Genomic DNA, 15,365 nt, shown 5'->3' on the forward strand with positions numbered 1-15,365 from the left:
TAAATGCCAGTTTTGCTCTATCCTAAAAAATGACCCTACAAAAACATGTCCACAAGTTAATTACCATTCTCTCTCACATTATATATACATAAAGAAAAAGATTGTCACACACCAAACTCTGTGATCAAATTCATGGAAGAGAAAAGAAAAAAAAAATATGAGCTCAAGAAGACCTCATTACTCGAAAGCTCTACGAACTCTCGCGTTTCTTCTTCTTCTCGTCGCGAGTCACGAAGAGAAGAGAATTGAGGGATTGGTCGAGTCAGAAATGGAAAGCCTTGAAAGTGAAAGAAGGTCTCTCAAAGGAGGGAAAGTCATTTCTATCGGGGCGATGAGACGAGACTTGGCAGTTTGTAACAAAGCACCGGGAAAAACTTATAAAAGCAGTTGTCTTCCAAATCCTTCAAACTCTTATCACAGAGGTTGCTCCAATATTTACTATTGTAGGAACCACTTTTGATATTTCATCATGTGGGAGAAAAATATACTTATTACACAAAATAAAATATAAAAAAAAAAGTTATAGTTTTCTGCTTAGTTTTGTTGCAAGTTGCAACTACAATGTATGAAAGTCTTTATATATATATGAATCAATCTTGTGCAATAAAAATTGGAACTGGGAACCATTATTATGTTCATTTTTCTTTATTAAATTTAAGAAATTGGCCAGTCCTTTATGGTCTACTAAAATGGAAGTAAGATTTTTTTTTTTTTTCTGGACATGTGTATGTGAAAATGACAATTATTAAAGACTTGAGACAACCTAGACAACTGCATAACCTATTTACTTTTTTACGATAAGTTTACTTCTTCATGCAAAGTACGGTTGCGTGGTGAAATATAATTGCCGACAAGAGGTTTATATTCCGATGATGTACAATGATGCAACCTTCGGTTAAACAAATTTTGTTTTTTTTTTTACTCAGTAAATTTATCGGCCACTTATTTTTAATCGAGCAAATTTATACTGAAGAAAAAAAAATCATTATTTCACACTACTATGATATTGCGTAGGAGTTTGATATTCATGTTGTTTATTTCATATTCATAATTTCATATGCCTTTTAGCATTCCAAAATCACCATTCTGTTTGGCCAAATCAGGTATATTTGAGTTTATATCTATATTAGTGCAGTCAATCCTGTTATCGGTTCGTTTCACATATGTAGTATTTACTGAAACAAACTATTTTTGCATTATGTGTAAGAACATTTTGTAGTATTATGTTTGTTTCATATTTTTTTTGTTTGTTTTTACGTTTGATATAAAATATTATAAACAACTATAAACCATTCATATTCATGAGTGTGCTATTGATGTCGCTGTTGGACCTGTTGAAATTAACCATTATATGAACTATTATTAATAATTATAATCAGAAAAAATTGGCTACACAACGTTAGTATTTTTAATATGATGATTTGAAGAGAAGCGGTGATTTAAATAGGAAAAATTGGCAGAACCGCCCTTGCCCTTATCTACTAGAAGGCTTCATCTTAGCAGAAGGAACTCAAAGGCTATGCCTTTTAAATACTTGAAAATTTTCAAAATTAAAAACTTATTATTTTTGTTTACATTTATGTTGTTACATTATATTTTATGTTGTTTTATTTTAAAAAAAGAAAAAGAAAAAATGGCATTGAATATCTCTTCTATTCTTCATTCATGTTCTTCTTCTAGTAATAATACCGTAAATACGTCGAATTTTACACAAAAAACAACACATAGATTTAAAAGCAATACTTATTATGAATCATAGAGGCCTGTCACTTCAAAAAATTGGGCCAGTCATGTCTAAATCTTGTTATTTTATGCCGTTATGTTCACATTTATTGTGAAAAATAGAAACTAGTTTTTTTAATTTTAATTTGTAGGGTATTTTCTAATTGGCCTAAATAAGAGTTTTCTTTTTTTTTCAATTTTCAACATTTTTTTAAATCGAAAACATGATATATTAAGAGAGAAACTAGATATTTCCAATTCCGAGCAAAAAAAAAAAAAAAAAAACTAGGGATTTCCAATATAAACAAAGGAATTTGGTGATAATGAGCAATTCAGTATAAACTTTTGGGGCAACACTATCTATTTACACTCTTTTGACAGAACAGACAGTGCTTAGTCGGTGATAAGTGTAGTATAGTAGACAACATTCGACAAAAAAACTCAATTTTTGGTGCAGCCATGCAGTTATTATAAATGATATCTTAAAATCATTGTGTGTATTTGAGTATGAAAACGCGTTCATTTTTACATGGAAATATTTGGACCATAGAAAAGCCTAATTAAAAATTTAAAATAATGTGGACCAACGTTTATAAAGAAAAGTGGTGTTGTTAGGCAGTCACTATAATAGAGACCTCTTTGGTAAACGTTTAAGTTTGGAATGTGAGAGACGCTTTCGTTTTTACATGTGAAGACTGTTCTTTTGCCTCAAGCATCATTATTACAACGAAAGTGACCACTTGTTTTGGTGTCGCAACATATTTTTTTTAATCTTTTTCAATCCACAGGTAAAAGAATAAGATTTATGGATGAAAGACTTTTAATTACATCGAATTTCAAAGTTCAGTTATTCAATAATTAATGAAATAATATAATCGAGATAACACATGCATTCACAAATATACATGCAACCTAATTAATCATAATTTTTTTTTTCTCAAGTAACTTAATTAACCATCATTGTAAATTATATTAACCAAATCTTTTGTACATAGTTTGTTGATTTTGTAATATTTTGATCTTGATTAACTTTGTTTAAAGACTTTAATCTAATTAACTATGATGGTTAATTTAACAACTACGAAGGTCAAATTAATTTACCATGTTGATAAATTTAATTTACTTAAAAACAAGTTGGCGATTTCGAACAAATGAAGGTAAAAAAAACCAAACAATTATTTTGATGAATTTTTGTTAATTAAATATATTATAATGGTTAACGCAGTGAGATATTTACTCACTAACGGACATGCCATCAAGACGATGTGCTAAAGTTTGTCGTAACTTAGTCCACTTGAATTAAATGCGTGTATAATTACCGGTTATACGTGTAATTAGTCAATTAGAATTACTTGTCAGCTCTTTCATTATAAGAATTCGTTTATTTAATTTTTGTTAACAAGTCCTCTAAAATTGTACTCACTCTTTCGAAAAATTCCATTTCTTTTAAAATCACCAGCTTCAAACTCACTTGTCCAAATTACCCTTCACGTCCTGCTCGGTTCATCGTGTCATATGGGGAAAAGGAAAATTTAGCTTCATCAATAAATCCATTCCTCGACCGCCGGTTTTTGATCCATCCTTTCATTCTTTCCTTGGTTGATTGTGATATTCATAATTTTAATGGTCCTACCATGGCTCATTAACTCAATGGAGAAGACCATAGTCGAGATTCATCCTCTTTGTCAAATTAAAGAACAAAAGCAATAGCCAAGCAATATCATCGTTCCAGTGTTACAATTTTCTTAAATTAGAATAGGTAAAGAGAGAATGAGAATTGAGCCTTAAAAACTAATTGTATTTGTTTGTTAATCAATAGTATGCACAAGGCCTAATTTAATTCTACTATGGAGAAGGGAAATTTGGGAATTTCTAAACAACTCGGCTAGATTTTAAATATATATGTAGAATGTCGCTATTATTTTAATCTTAGGCATTGAGCTACTTCAAATAGATTCTACTTTATTTATTAGTCATATCAACAGGTGAGAAAATACTTCGAATAATTTAATTATAAATTTTTTCGTTAAACGGAGGAGGCTAACCAAATTTTTGTATAAATCATTATAATTTCTCAAAAAAAAAAAAATCTTTTTAGAATTTAACCTAAAAATTTCTGTTAAAAATTAATTGATGTTCGAAATGTAATTGGCTATAAATAAATCAGAATTCTTTTGTAAGCCGATTTAAGCACATTAAATCATGTCTGAATATGAAATGCAACGACACCATAGTGAGAATATTTTAAACTCCTTGTCATCGTTGTTAGCTCCCGAATTTGTAGGACAACTATACTTTGGCCTTTAAACTTATTTATTTATCTATGCATTCAACCTATTAAACTTTTGATTTTGGACACATGTCGGGCCTCTAAAAAATTGTTGATATATTCAAGGGAATGAATATTTTACATTTCAAATAAATAACTAATTCTAATGCATATTATAGCAATATCAATGCCAAAAATATTACAACTGTTTCAAGGGAGACCTGTGTATACCGAATAGAATCAGCCGACACTACAAATATCTAGGCAGATGAATCTAGTTAGAAGAAGAATTAAATCAAATTTGGTTTAATGAATCTCCAAGTTTTCTTTTTCTTTTTTTATTAAAAAAAAATAAATAAAAAAACTCTCTAATTATTAGATGAAACGTAAGACAATAAAATGGTCAAATTTTTTGTGAAAATTAGATAAGCAAACCAACCAGTAAATAATGAAAAACGATATGTCTACGATAATTCTCCAATTTTTAACAAAAATTGATTTTGAATCCTTGATTCAACTTTTGTTTAATAGGACGGAGAAAGGGATGAGACTGATAGACAATAAAACTTCATTAGTTTGGTTTGGAATATTTTTCAATTAACTGATAAAAGAACGGGAAAGAAAGAAAACCTAAGACTAAATGGCTGATTTGTACTCACAATGTAACCGAAGTTATAAACTATTTATACATTATATCATAATCAAACTACCAGCAATACTGACATGGGTCCATATGACATTGCTTTTTTAAAGGTACTTTGGTTTTTTTTCCATAAATTATTTACTGTTTTAATTTTGGTATTTCAAATTTTTTTTTAACTAAAAATTTAAAACTTATACTTTAATAATTTTAGAAATGAGTTAAAACCTATACACAACTTTTCCCCCCTTACTTCTGGCTCTTGACAAAAAAAAAAGCGTTAATGATCAATTCTCATTCTTCTGTATCAAATACTTCTGTATCAAATACTTTTTAGATAAGAAAAGGAAATGATTTGTATATGTAGAACAATCTAGCAGTTTTTATTAACTCTAATAGAGAGCGAATAGTTAGTAAGTGGTATGAACGGAAAGCTATTTTATCATTACAAACAAGACCCACAAGGAAATTAAACATGGTGATATTTGAATTTGACTGCCCTGGGCTGATTGGCATAAAAAAAAAACATGAAACATAAGTTTAATGTATTTTTTTCATAAATTCAAACTACCCTCCCCCTAAAGCATTGCCATTTTTCTTCTCCACTATAAACAAGTCAATAAAATACTAGTAATCACTTTTCAGAGACCTTTGTTGGATGATTTAAGCACCAAATTTAAATCCACATAGAAAGTGCCATTCGGTGGAAATGCGTGGACTATTGAAATAAATTAGTAATTGAACAGAATGCGTGACTATCATTGGTTTGGTGTAGTGCTTGGACCCTAATCTAATGTGAATGGAGATTCCACTACAACCTACAAAAAAAAAAAGTTATATATAAAGTGCTTCAAACTGGGCACACAATGAAAAAGAAGAAGAAGAAGAAGAAAAAAAAAAGAGCAATGGTTTCTCTTCACTTCTACAGCTATTTCTTGACCCTCGGTTTTCTGTATCTCGTCACGATCGGAGGCTGTGACACTGCGAACCGACCCTGCAACGGGTCTATAGCAGAGTGCAACGAAGAAGGCGAAACGCTGATGGAATCGGAGATCAGCCGAAGAATTTTAGCGGCGAAGAAGTACATAACGCCCGGAGCGATGAAACCAGACCAGCCGGTTTGCAAGGGCTCTAGAGGAGAAGCCTATACCAAGTCCAGCGATTGCCTTCCCGAACCGTCTAACCCTCCCAACCGAGGCTGCCAAAGGTATTACCATTGCAGGTCTTGAGCTCTCGATGATCATCGAGACAAGCGAATTATGCCCTATCGGCTCGGCTTGCAAAGAGCATCATCTTCTCTTTTTTTTTTTCTTTTTTTTTCTATGTTTTGATCATTCATGATGACACTCACTGGCATAAATTATTGTTACAGATCTCAGTTTATCAAAATAATATGACAGGCTATGTTGTAACTTTGTTCAAACTTCAGATATTCTGTGCCCGGAATGTTTCCAGCGTATCGCTGATACTAAAGCTGATATTTGATATGAAGTTAGCTGAGTTTAAAAAAATTATGAGATTACCAAGTACCAACCATCGGAAATTATAATTTTCTGTTCTTGTAATAGTTCATAACTGTTTTGAGGGGATAAAAAAAATAAATCACAACCAATCCTCTGCTATTGAAGAAGAAGAAAAAAAAATTAAAAAAACACTATAGGCCGACAAAAAAAAAACACACTAATTTGAGTATATTGTAATATACTCATTCTTCACATGTGTTGTTACATTGCAAAATTTGGCCCCACAGAAGAGGAAGAAGAAAAAGAGGAAATAGTGTGTGTTGCACGGTGTATCCTGGCCGAGAAAATCTTTTTTTTATTTTTTATTATTGATTTAAAATCGGCTTAAATGAAAGCTTCCATACCTCTCTAACATTTGAAGCACCATCGGTAACAGAAGAAATCATGTTGAATTCCATGAGGCCTGCAAAATATAAATAAAAGAGAAAAATATCAACTCTTTTCCATAAGAAATTATCCGAAAATAAAAAATAATCTAATATGAAAAACGCGAAGGTGAAAATACATTTACTCGTTAGAAGAAAAAAAAATTATTAGTGTGGTCAAATATGTCTTCCCATGCCTGATCATATAGTTTTTTTTCTCTTCATATATTTGGATGGAACAAAATAAAAACGTTGAAGTAAAAAAGGCATAGTTGTTTTTATCAGCTTACCGTCTTTCTCGACCATGGATAAGAATTCTCGAGTACCTCCACCGACTCCAAAGTAATGCTTCTTTGCCGACATGTATAGTATTCCATGCGGATATCTCATGCACTACAGTTTCAAAGCGCTCTTAAGACCAGCTATCATTCTTAGATTAAGTCGAAAAAGTACTTTACAAGTAATACCTTTTTGATAAGGTCGTAAAGTCTCTGAAGAACACTGCTTGAATATACCGTCTCTGCCATCAAAACCACATCGTAACCCTGAGCTGAACGATCTCCCGATCCGCTGTCGGATTCGGGTTTCGTGTCGCGTTCGAGAGGAAGAAGTTTATGAACTTCACTCCAATCACCGGCAAAGAAACGAACTTCTCTCGACTTTGATTTTGAGCTCCGAGGTGTTTTCTGAAGATTTGCGTTGACGTTGGGTATGGTGAGGCATTTTAGGACCTCGACATTGAAGTCTTGGAAATGAACGGCATCTGCATCCTAATGTAATAACACGATTCAATTTCGGGGACAAATTTGAAATCGATAAATGAGTATGAAATAACCAAAGGGGAAATCAAAACTCTTCACCTCAAGGCAAGCGATGATCCCAGGAAGTCCATGACCACATCCGAGCTATAAAAAAGAAGAACAAATTAGTATGAGGAAAAAGAGGAACTTATTCCATTTCTCTTTGCCCTCGTAACTCTCCATGGGAATAAATTTTTGAAAATCATTCACAGAGCCATAAAATTCGAGTATACGCATGGAACTACAATAAAAAAAACAGCAGGCAATCATTCAAGGAAGTCCATGACCACCAAGCTAAAAGAAATTATAAAAAGAACATAAAGAGTACAAGGAGAAAGAGTTAATATGGATAGAACATATTCCATTCCTTGACACTCTTGTAACTCGAGCACAGAATTACAACTAGATTCAATACTTCATCCATGAATTCAAATAGATTATGCCTTTTCTTCTACTCGCAAATCATGACATTTGGTTTTTGGGATTTTTCTCTCATTTTTCCATCAGCACAACAACTGCTATAACGCTCCCCCAATTCACATATAGCTCTGCAGATATTAGCATCAAGCAAATGAAAGCATTGCCTAATTTACAGTTGATTATTTCATAAACAATGTTCTCCGAGCTGCACTTACGAGTAAGAATGCTTTTCACTTAAAAAAAAAAAAAAATTAGCTGAAAGTTTAAAAACAATATTTTTCCAGAGAACCTTCTGTTTAGATGCTGATCAAGCTCAGTATAATGTCTAAAACAGAAAGGTTGTTACAAGACGACGAAAATTTAAAACTAAAAATATGGTAATGTTTTGAGGTGTGCACAGAATTAATCCCGAAAAATAAAATAATAATTATCTAGTAGTTGTTGCATGAGCTGCGTTATATCCTCCACAACTAACGAATCATCTCAAGAGAAACTCCACCATTCCGAGGGATAGTGGCAGAGGGCAAAGAAAACTCTGTAATTAATTCCGCGTCGCAGCTCTCTTGCACGGTCAGCGTAGAGAGTAACGTCTTCGGGAAAAGAGACGATCTGGGAGGCCTCGAACTCGCCTTTTTCGGTCGGCGCGACGAAAAGCATGCGAAGCTGGACGCTCAAATCGGTGTACAGAGACGGGGGTAAAGTACAAGCGAGGTCAACCGTGCCGTAGTTGACTTCTGCTTTGAAAGTCCACCACGGCGATCCGGTCTTCGAGTGGACGTCGACGCTCTTCAACGGAACCTTGAGCTCGCGGAGAGTTGGGAGATAGCAGAGATACGCCGAAACGGGGTAAAAACTCTGAGCCCGGCCTTCGTTTTCCGTCCCTTCCGGGAAAGTTGGGACGATGAGGCGATTCTGAGTCATGCACCGAGTTTCGAAAGCTCCGATATCTCGGATGGCCATCGCGAACGGAAGAGGAAGCTCGGTTTCTTCGCAGTGGCTTGGAGCGATACAATACCTCTGCGTATGGATATTGTAAGCACTGTGGACGGTGCGTAGCTTTGCATAGAGAGCGGTCATACACACATCGACGACGATGGGCACAAATTTCTCGATCTCTGCCTCGATGTCCGCATCGCACATGGAGCTATATTCGTAATAGGCGACCAGGAGAGAGAATTTGAGCGTGTCTGCCATGGAACGACGAAGCTCGGCGCAGCTCAGGTTTAGGACGGTCTGTGGTAAGGGCTTTCCGGCGTTTGCTCTCCAATAAACTAGTTCTCCCCGAGCGGCGAGCAATTCGATATAGTTTGGATCTATACGCAACGTATGACACGGTTATACACCCTGAGTGGGAGTGGTCTTCGATCGCTTCGACGGCACGTTCGGCTATGAAAAAAAAAGTTGATGATAAAAAAATTGGTCCTATTGCTAAATAGTCAATTGATATTAATGAATTTGCTAAATAGTCAAGGTTTGTCTAAAATTAGTAAAATAGCCAAAATGATTATATAAATCGTCACAGTAAAAAAAAGTGACAAACGTAACTTCGGCTATTTTTCTAAACAATTAGTTTCAAATGGATATATTGGATCATTAAAATGCATGTGATAGGGCTCCGCGACCTGGTTTCTATCTAATTGAGCAAAAAACATTGTTCTATCTTATGTTCTAAAGGAATTTGATACCAAATTAGGATAGTCATTGTAATGTATTACCCTCGAGAGAGCAGAACATAACAACAAAAACTATTGCCCTAATAAGCAAAATGAAAAAGAGTCAACCAACAGGAAGAATAAAACAATTAGGAAGATTTAGAACATTATCGCACCTCTAGTACTCGTTTATCTTTGAGCACTAAATCCCCATTTCCAGCCTCGGAGCGAAGCGATTTAACTAGATCGAGCGAACCTTCCCACAACTTCAATCCCCCTGTATAGAAAAAGGAAAAAACAGATTCAGCATTTGGAATCGGAACCCTGAAAAGCAAACAAATGTTAATTTAAGCTTCGAAGCACAGCGGAGAACGAAGAAACGGAAAGACTTTACCTTCATACTTTCCAGGGACTAAATCAGAGTTTGACAAAGCAAAAACCTCTTTAGTACTAACACGGCCCTAAAAGAAGAAGAAAAGATAAAGAGCATCAATGTCTGTTTCAATTAGCAGGAACAAGACGGACACATAATTTCTCTCAAAGTCCTATTTTGACATTTTATTTGAGCTATTTCAGTTCTTCGTCACTCCCAAAAACAAACAAAAAAACTGACCTTGAGCAAAGTCATTCCATCCAAGTCCAGTGACTCCTCAGTGTATTTCACGGACGACGAAGCCTGATTCGCATTCAAAATCAATCAACTACGATCGAACACAAATCCAAAATTCGATTCTCAACCAAGCCTATAAAGATGTCGACACTATCATTATGCGTACACATAGAAAAGGTAAGCTGAAGTAACCTCGGAGGAAAAAACCTCGACGCAAGGCGGAGAGGGAAGATTCGGCGGCTTCGGCGAGTCCGAAATCCCTAATTTTGATTCATCTCCGTCGTCGGAAGACGATAGTCGGAAAGTCCCCGTCATAAAATTCTGATAATCATTCCAAAAACAGAAGGAAAAAAAACATGTTATTGCAAAAAGCGAAGTAAAACCTAAAATCCATGCATTTAAGCTTGATTATGAGAGGCCGATAAGAAGAAAGTGAAGAACAATAACCCACCCCGAAATTTGCCGCCATTGTTGTCTCTCTCTCTCTCTCTCTCTCACTCACTCTCTCACTCTCGCTCAAACATCTCACGAAGCCTGATTTTGTCTAAGACAACAACGAGGGGTATTTTGGGTAGTTAAATACCAAGTGTCACAACTCACTCACAGAAACAGGCAATATTATTTTTTTTCTATTTAATTATAGGTTTCTGTATCGCACTCACAATTTCTTCTCTGTTTAGGCTTTAGATCATATGTTAAGACTAAGATCACAACTCGTATCCACGATTTCTTCTTTCGGCTATGAATTCAATTATTCTGTCTCGTCAAGAAAAGGAATTGATTTGATCTTTCGGAACAGGGTTTGGTATGGTTGTCTTTTGAATTATTTTTTTTTCCTTGTTGCGTTTATTGTGTTTGAATCAGATTCTTATAGTCTGATAAATAATAAAATAAAATAAAATAAAAACTGTTTGATTCCTGTTTGAGTGTGTAATACTATTTTGATTTTGTTCTAATTTTCAACTGCGATCGATAGGTCCGTCACTTTATACTAAATTAGTTTGTTAGTAAAGACAACTTTTGGAATATTCATTTATTCCTCATGTGCATTCTGATTCAGTATATTTTAAGGAACTATTCGATCCGATTTTGTTTGAATTTTTTGTAAATGCGTTACTTTTGTCATCTTTTTTTTTTCTTTTTGTTCCTGACCAACTTATAAGCTTTTTTGTTGGGTTGAAGTACTGTATTTGACGATGTAGAATTTCGTTTTTGCAGTAGAATCTGTACCGAGTGCTTAACTACATTCTTTTATTGAACTGAAACAGCGAGGTATTTGGTTACAAAGTTTGATTGATTAGCTTAACAACATATAATTTCCGGGTTAATGTGTTTATTTTTTTAACTTCACGGTCTGATGCGTGATCTTTATAGATGTCTGTCATGAATTCGCATTCAAAGAATCTTATAGAATGTGTTATCCTCGACTTGGACGGTACTCTTCTTTATACAGGTCTGTTTAATTTCTTTATTCTCTGAGAATCTGATATCATTTCTGGGGCTTTAAGCTATCGAGTGATTGGGATAACATGTTATTTTATAATTGAATGGCAGACGAAATTACTAGTCACGTTTTAAGAATTTATCTATCCAAGAACGGAATGGAATGGGACGGGAGAGAAGCTAAGAACATAGTCGGAAAGACGGTTCTTGAAGCTATGGCCATGATCGTGGAAGAATACGAGCTTCCTTGCACAGCAAAGGAATTACTATCTGAATTCAGACCCATGTTTTCCGATCAGTAAAGAACTCGTTAAACTCGCATTTTTTTTCTTCCTCGGCAATTGGTGGTCTCGTGTTTTTGCATACTTATGCCATAACATGTTTATACTTACGTTCGATCAAACTTTGTATACTTATGCATTGAGAATACGAAATCGTTCGGAAAATTTATGATCGGTGTCAAAAAAAAAAAAAAAAAAAAATTTACAGGTGGAAAAATGTTAAACCACTACCCGGGGCTGAGAGATTGATTAAACATTTGAGAAGCCACGGTGTTCCTATGGCATTGGCTTCAAACTCTCCTCGGGACAACATAGAAACCAAAATTTCCTTTCATCAAGGTATAGTTTTCTACTCCTTGAGGAAGAAAAAAAATCCGTATTTGTTGTTGCTAATAGCTTCTTTTTTTTTTTTTACTGTGACATTGCATGATTTAAGACCGCCTAAGATTGATTTTTTTTTTTTTTCTTAACTTTTTATTGTTTGTGTATAGGCTGGAAGGAATCACTTTCTGCTATTGTTGGCAGTGATGAAGTGAGAGCTGGGAAACCATCGCCTGATTTGTGAGACTAAATAACTTATCTTATTTTTTTTCCCTAAGCTTGGACTTCTTATATTAATCGACCATTTCTACGTGTATTAATCTGAAGCTCTTGACATTCTCGTTTTTGCTACTGAAGATTTCTTGAAGCAGCTAAAAGGCTTAACACAGAACCGTCCAAATGCCTCGTCATCGAAGATTCATTGTAGGTGACCCTCTTCTTTGTCTCTAGTCTTTCTGTGACTGGAAAACTATAAATTGTGAAAACCTGTAGATTTAAAAAAAAAAAAAAAAAACATCTCAAGTTAGATATACACTTTATTTTATCCTAGTTGACGAGCTAAAATTTTTTGGAAAAACTTGTTAGCTGTAGATAAGTTAAGGACTGTCACAAATCAACACAGTTATTTGTCCTCCCGAAAAACAAAAAAAAAAATTACAAAAAATCTTGACATGTCAATTTTCCTTTTGTATAGTCCGCGCACGCTTTGTAGAACTTCTATAAGTTTAATTTCATGTAATTACGCCCAATAAACATATATGAGCTCCATGACTGGAAAATTATAAATTGTGAATCCTAGTTGACGAGGTAAAAATTTTTGGAAAAACTTGTTAGCTGTAGATAAGTTAAGTACTGTCACAAATCAACACAGTTATTTGTCCTCCCGAAAAACATATATAAAAAAAAAAGGACAAAAAATCTCGACATTTCAATTTTCCTTTTGTGAAGTTCACACGCTTTGTACAACTTCTATTAAGTTTAATTTCATGTAATTACGCCCAATAAACATATTTGAACGTCCAAGAGAATCTGGTTTACAAATTCAGAATAATAAAATCGCGCCTGGTTATCCTTTCGGCTACACTTTAATCTTCCTGGCAAAACATTACGTGGGCTGAGTAAATTTTCTCCCGCAGAACAGGTGTGACAGCTGGCAAGTCAGCCGGGACGGAAGTCGTTGCTGTGCCGTCTCTCCCGAAACAATCTCATCTTTATACTTTAGCCGACGAGGTGATCAATTCCTTGCTTGATCTGCGACCCGAAAACTGGGGACTCCCTCCATTCCAAGACTGTAAAAAAAATCTCTCACAATCCTATTTGGCCGTTCTCTCCGTGCAAGTCGTTTTTCGTCAACATTTTGGTTTAATTTGCAGGGATCGAATCTACTTTGCCATTAGAGCCTTGGCATATCGGCGGTCCTGTCATTAAGGGTTTCGGACGAGGCTCAAAAGTACTCGGAATCCCTACAGGTGATAGGAATGTTGCAATTTTTTTCCATGCACCATTTTGTGGTTTTTAGCGTAAATAGTCCCTAAACTTTTGTATGTTTGATGTTTTGGTCCGCTAAACTAGTTTTATTAGAGCAGTGGTCGTTAAACCAGCTATTTTGTAGATTTTATGTCATATGTGAATGGCATTTTGGCTCATAACTAATTTTTTTTTTTGTAGCAAATCGTCATCAAACTATTAAATTTGTAGCATTTTAGCCCTTTAAAACTTTATAAGCTAAGAAACCTAAAACATGTTTACTAACTTGAATAACTTGTTACTATCATATATATAAAAATAAAAAATAAAACCAAGTAATTTGTAAATTAACAAAAAAATTAAAAATAAATAGAAGTTAAACAACTTTGGATGGTTAAGGTAAGATTGTGCTTAACAAAACATTTTGAAATTATGAACAAGTTATTTCAGTTTGTAAATTTGTTTTAAGTTGTTTAGGTGTTATATTATATTATAAAAGTTTAATATTTTTACGGAATAGTCTGGAAACCATTTTCTTAATTTTCTTAATTAGCACTAACAATTTTCTTTCAGCCAATCTATCCACTAAAGGGTATTCGGATCTTCTCTCGGAACATCCCTCCGGGGTATACTTTGGTTGGGCTGGATTATCAACTCGCGGCATTTTTAAAATGGTCATGAGCATCGGTTGGAATCTGTTTTTCGACAACCCTGAAAAGACTATAGTGAGTCTCTATTCACGAAAAATTGTAAATCTTCCATTATATTGCTCCGAGTCTAATTAATATACTTTGCGAATGAATATAGGAGCCATGGTTGCTTCATGACTTCGACGAAGATTTTTATGGCGAAGAATTGCACCTCGTTATAGTTGGGTATATTCGCCCCGAGGTACCTATACGACGATTATATTATGCAGAGCAAAATTGTGGCTCATTCTCTTGCTCGTATTTTACGATGCTTTAATGTTTCGGTTATGAATGGAACACAGGCAAATTTTTCGACGCTACAGAGCCTTGTTGCGAAGATTCACGAGGACCGTAAAATTGCGGAGAGCGCTCTCGATCTTCCGTTGTACTTGAAATACAGGGATGACCCTTATCTTAGAACCTCAGTTTGAGTGTGTTACTATGATCTGATAGTCCAATCCCATAAGGAAAATAATTTTCATAGCAAGATTAAAACTATAGTTGGATATGATTTATTGATTGGAGAGCACACTCTTATGTTTATCCAAGATACTTGTAAGGAACAAAATTATGGACGCCAATTGAGTAAATAAAACATGTCTACTAATGCTCAATAGAAGGTAATTGCATATACTTTCCTTTATCACTAGTAAAATCACAATATTATAAGCTTTATACTTGAGAATTTTCATTTCAGAATTTCCGTTGTGATTCTCAATTCAAAATACTAAATTAATGAGTGACGTCTGCACTGAATAGTCATCTAATTAAGTCGTTTTGGAATTTAGTAACTTGGTAATACTTTAATATTTGTGTCAATTATCTAGGTAGTTGTTTTGTTGTCCTTTTAGAAAAATGGCATGAACTAGCCAATTCAAACTATGGCTTTTGCAAAATAGTCATAGTTTCATTAGGTTAGCCAAAATAGCCATCACTCTCTACAGACTCTCGATCGCCTCGCCGCCGGGGATTCTGTCGACCGGGAGGACCATCTCGACTTCCATGCGCAGCACCGCGGGGCCCGGCCGCGGGCGGTGGTCGGCCATGTGGCGGGCGGCGGCGACTATCTCGCCGGCGAGGGAGGGCAGGAGCTCCGGCGACGAACCTTTCCAGCGAGGAAGCCCGCCTCGTCGCCGTAGCGTGACGGAGAGTCACGAATCTCC

The 15,365-nt window shown here is 34.9% G+C and overlaps 3 protein-coding genes across 4 annotated transcripts; 2 read left to right on the forward strand and 1 right to left on the reverse strand.

Annotated features, from left to right (window-relative positions):
• The first annotated feature begins 5,358 nt into the window (after positions 1–5,358).
• Positions 5,359–6,036, forward strand: LOC149394292 (protein RALF-like 32). Its single transcript, XM_089616698.1, has one exon. The coding sequence runs from the start codon at positions 5,498–5,500 to the stop codon at positions 5,858–5,860; it is 363 nt and encodes a 120-aa protein (XP_089472824.1). The 5' UTR covers positions 5,359–5,497; the 3' UTR covers positions 5,861–6,036.
• Positions 5,926–10,540, reverse strand: LOC149394293 (Putative methyltransferase family protein). The gene is made up of 10 exons (XM_089616697.1): positions 10,453–10,540; positions 10,194–10,322; positions 10,005–10,067; positions 9,786–9,852; positions 9,568–9,668; positions 7,380–7,424; positions 6,987–7,289; positions 6,810–6,912; positions 6,499–6,557; positions 5,926–6,428 (listed from the first exon to the last, which is right to left on the reverse strand). The coding sequence occupies exons 1-10, from the start codon at positions 10,468–10,470 to the stop codon at positions 6,312–6,314; spliced, it is 1,005 nt and encodes a 334-aa protein (XP_089472823.1). The 5' UTR covers positions 10,471–10,540; the 3' UTR covers positions 5,926–6,311.
• Positions 10,541–10,626: 86 nt separating this feature from the next.
• Positions 10,627–14,713, forward strand: LOC149394294 (bifunctional riboflavin kinase/FMN phosphatase-like). Of its 2 annotated transcripts, XM_089616696.1 has the most exons (12): positions 10,627–10,806; positions 11,220–11,273; positions 11,376–11,454; positions 11,556–11,742; positions 11,934–12,064; positions 12,217–12,286; positions 12,404–12,469; positions 13,183–13,337; positions 13,420–13,515; positions 14,087–14,238; positions 14,321–14,404; positions 14,505–14,713. In XM_089616696.1, the coding sequence occupies exons 3-12, from the start codon at positions 11,376–11,378 to the stop codon at positions 14,631–14,633; spliced, it is 1,149 nt and encodes a 382-aa protein (XP_089472822.1). In that variant the 5' UTR covers positions 10,627–10,806; positions 11,220–11,273; the 3' UTR covers positions 14,634–14,713. The 2 variants fall into 2 exon arrangements, with proteins under 2 accessions (XP_089472822.1, XP_089472821.1); XM_089616695.1 differs by lacking the exon at positions 10,627–10,806 and having other exon boundaries at positions 11,095–11,273.
• Positions 14,714–15,365: the final 652 nt, after the last annotated feature.

The sequence above is a fragment of the Urtica dioica genome, chromosome 6, assembly GCF_054948205.1.
Source record: "Urtica dioica subsp. dioica isolate 48M chromosome 6, U.dioica_male_clone48M_v1_H2, whole genome shotgun sequence".
NCBI classification, from domain to species: Eukaryota; Viridiplantae; Streptophyta; class Magnoliopsida; order Rosales; family Urticaceae; genus Urtica; species Urtica dioica.

What these genes read in the sequence shown, in the direction of transcription:
- LOC149394292 (XM_089616698.1), top strand. Translation starts at nt 5,498, where the DNA reads ATGAAAAAGAAGAAGAAGAAGAAGAAAAAAAAAAGAGCAATGGTTTCT.
- LOC149394294 (XM_089616696.1), top strand. Translation starts at nt 11,376, where the DNA reads ATGTCTGTCATGAATTCGCATTCAAAGAATCTTATAGAATGTGTTATC. An exon ending in CGGTACTCTTCTTTATACAG is followed by an intron (nt 11,455 to 11,555) that starts GTCTGTTTAATT and finishes ATTGAATGGCAG; the next exon opens with ACGAAATTACTAGTCACGTT. An exon ending in CAAAATTTCCTTTCATCAAG is followed by an intron (nt 12,065 to 12,216) that starts GTATAGTTTTCT and finishes GTTTGTGTATAG; the next exon opens with GCTGGAAGGAATCACTTTCT.
- LOC149394293 (XM_089616697.1), bottom strand. An exon ending in AGTCCCTGGAAAGTATGAAG is followed by an intron (nt 9,669 to 9,785) that starts GTAAAGTCTTTC and finishes TTTTCTATACAG; the next exon opens with GGGGATTGAAGTTGTGGGAA. An exon ending in GTGCTTCAAATGTTAGAGAG is followed by an intron (nt 6,429 to 6,498) that starts GTATGGAAGCTT and finishes TTTCTCGGCCAG; the next exon opens with GATACACCGTGCAACACACA.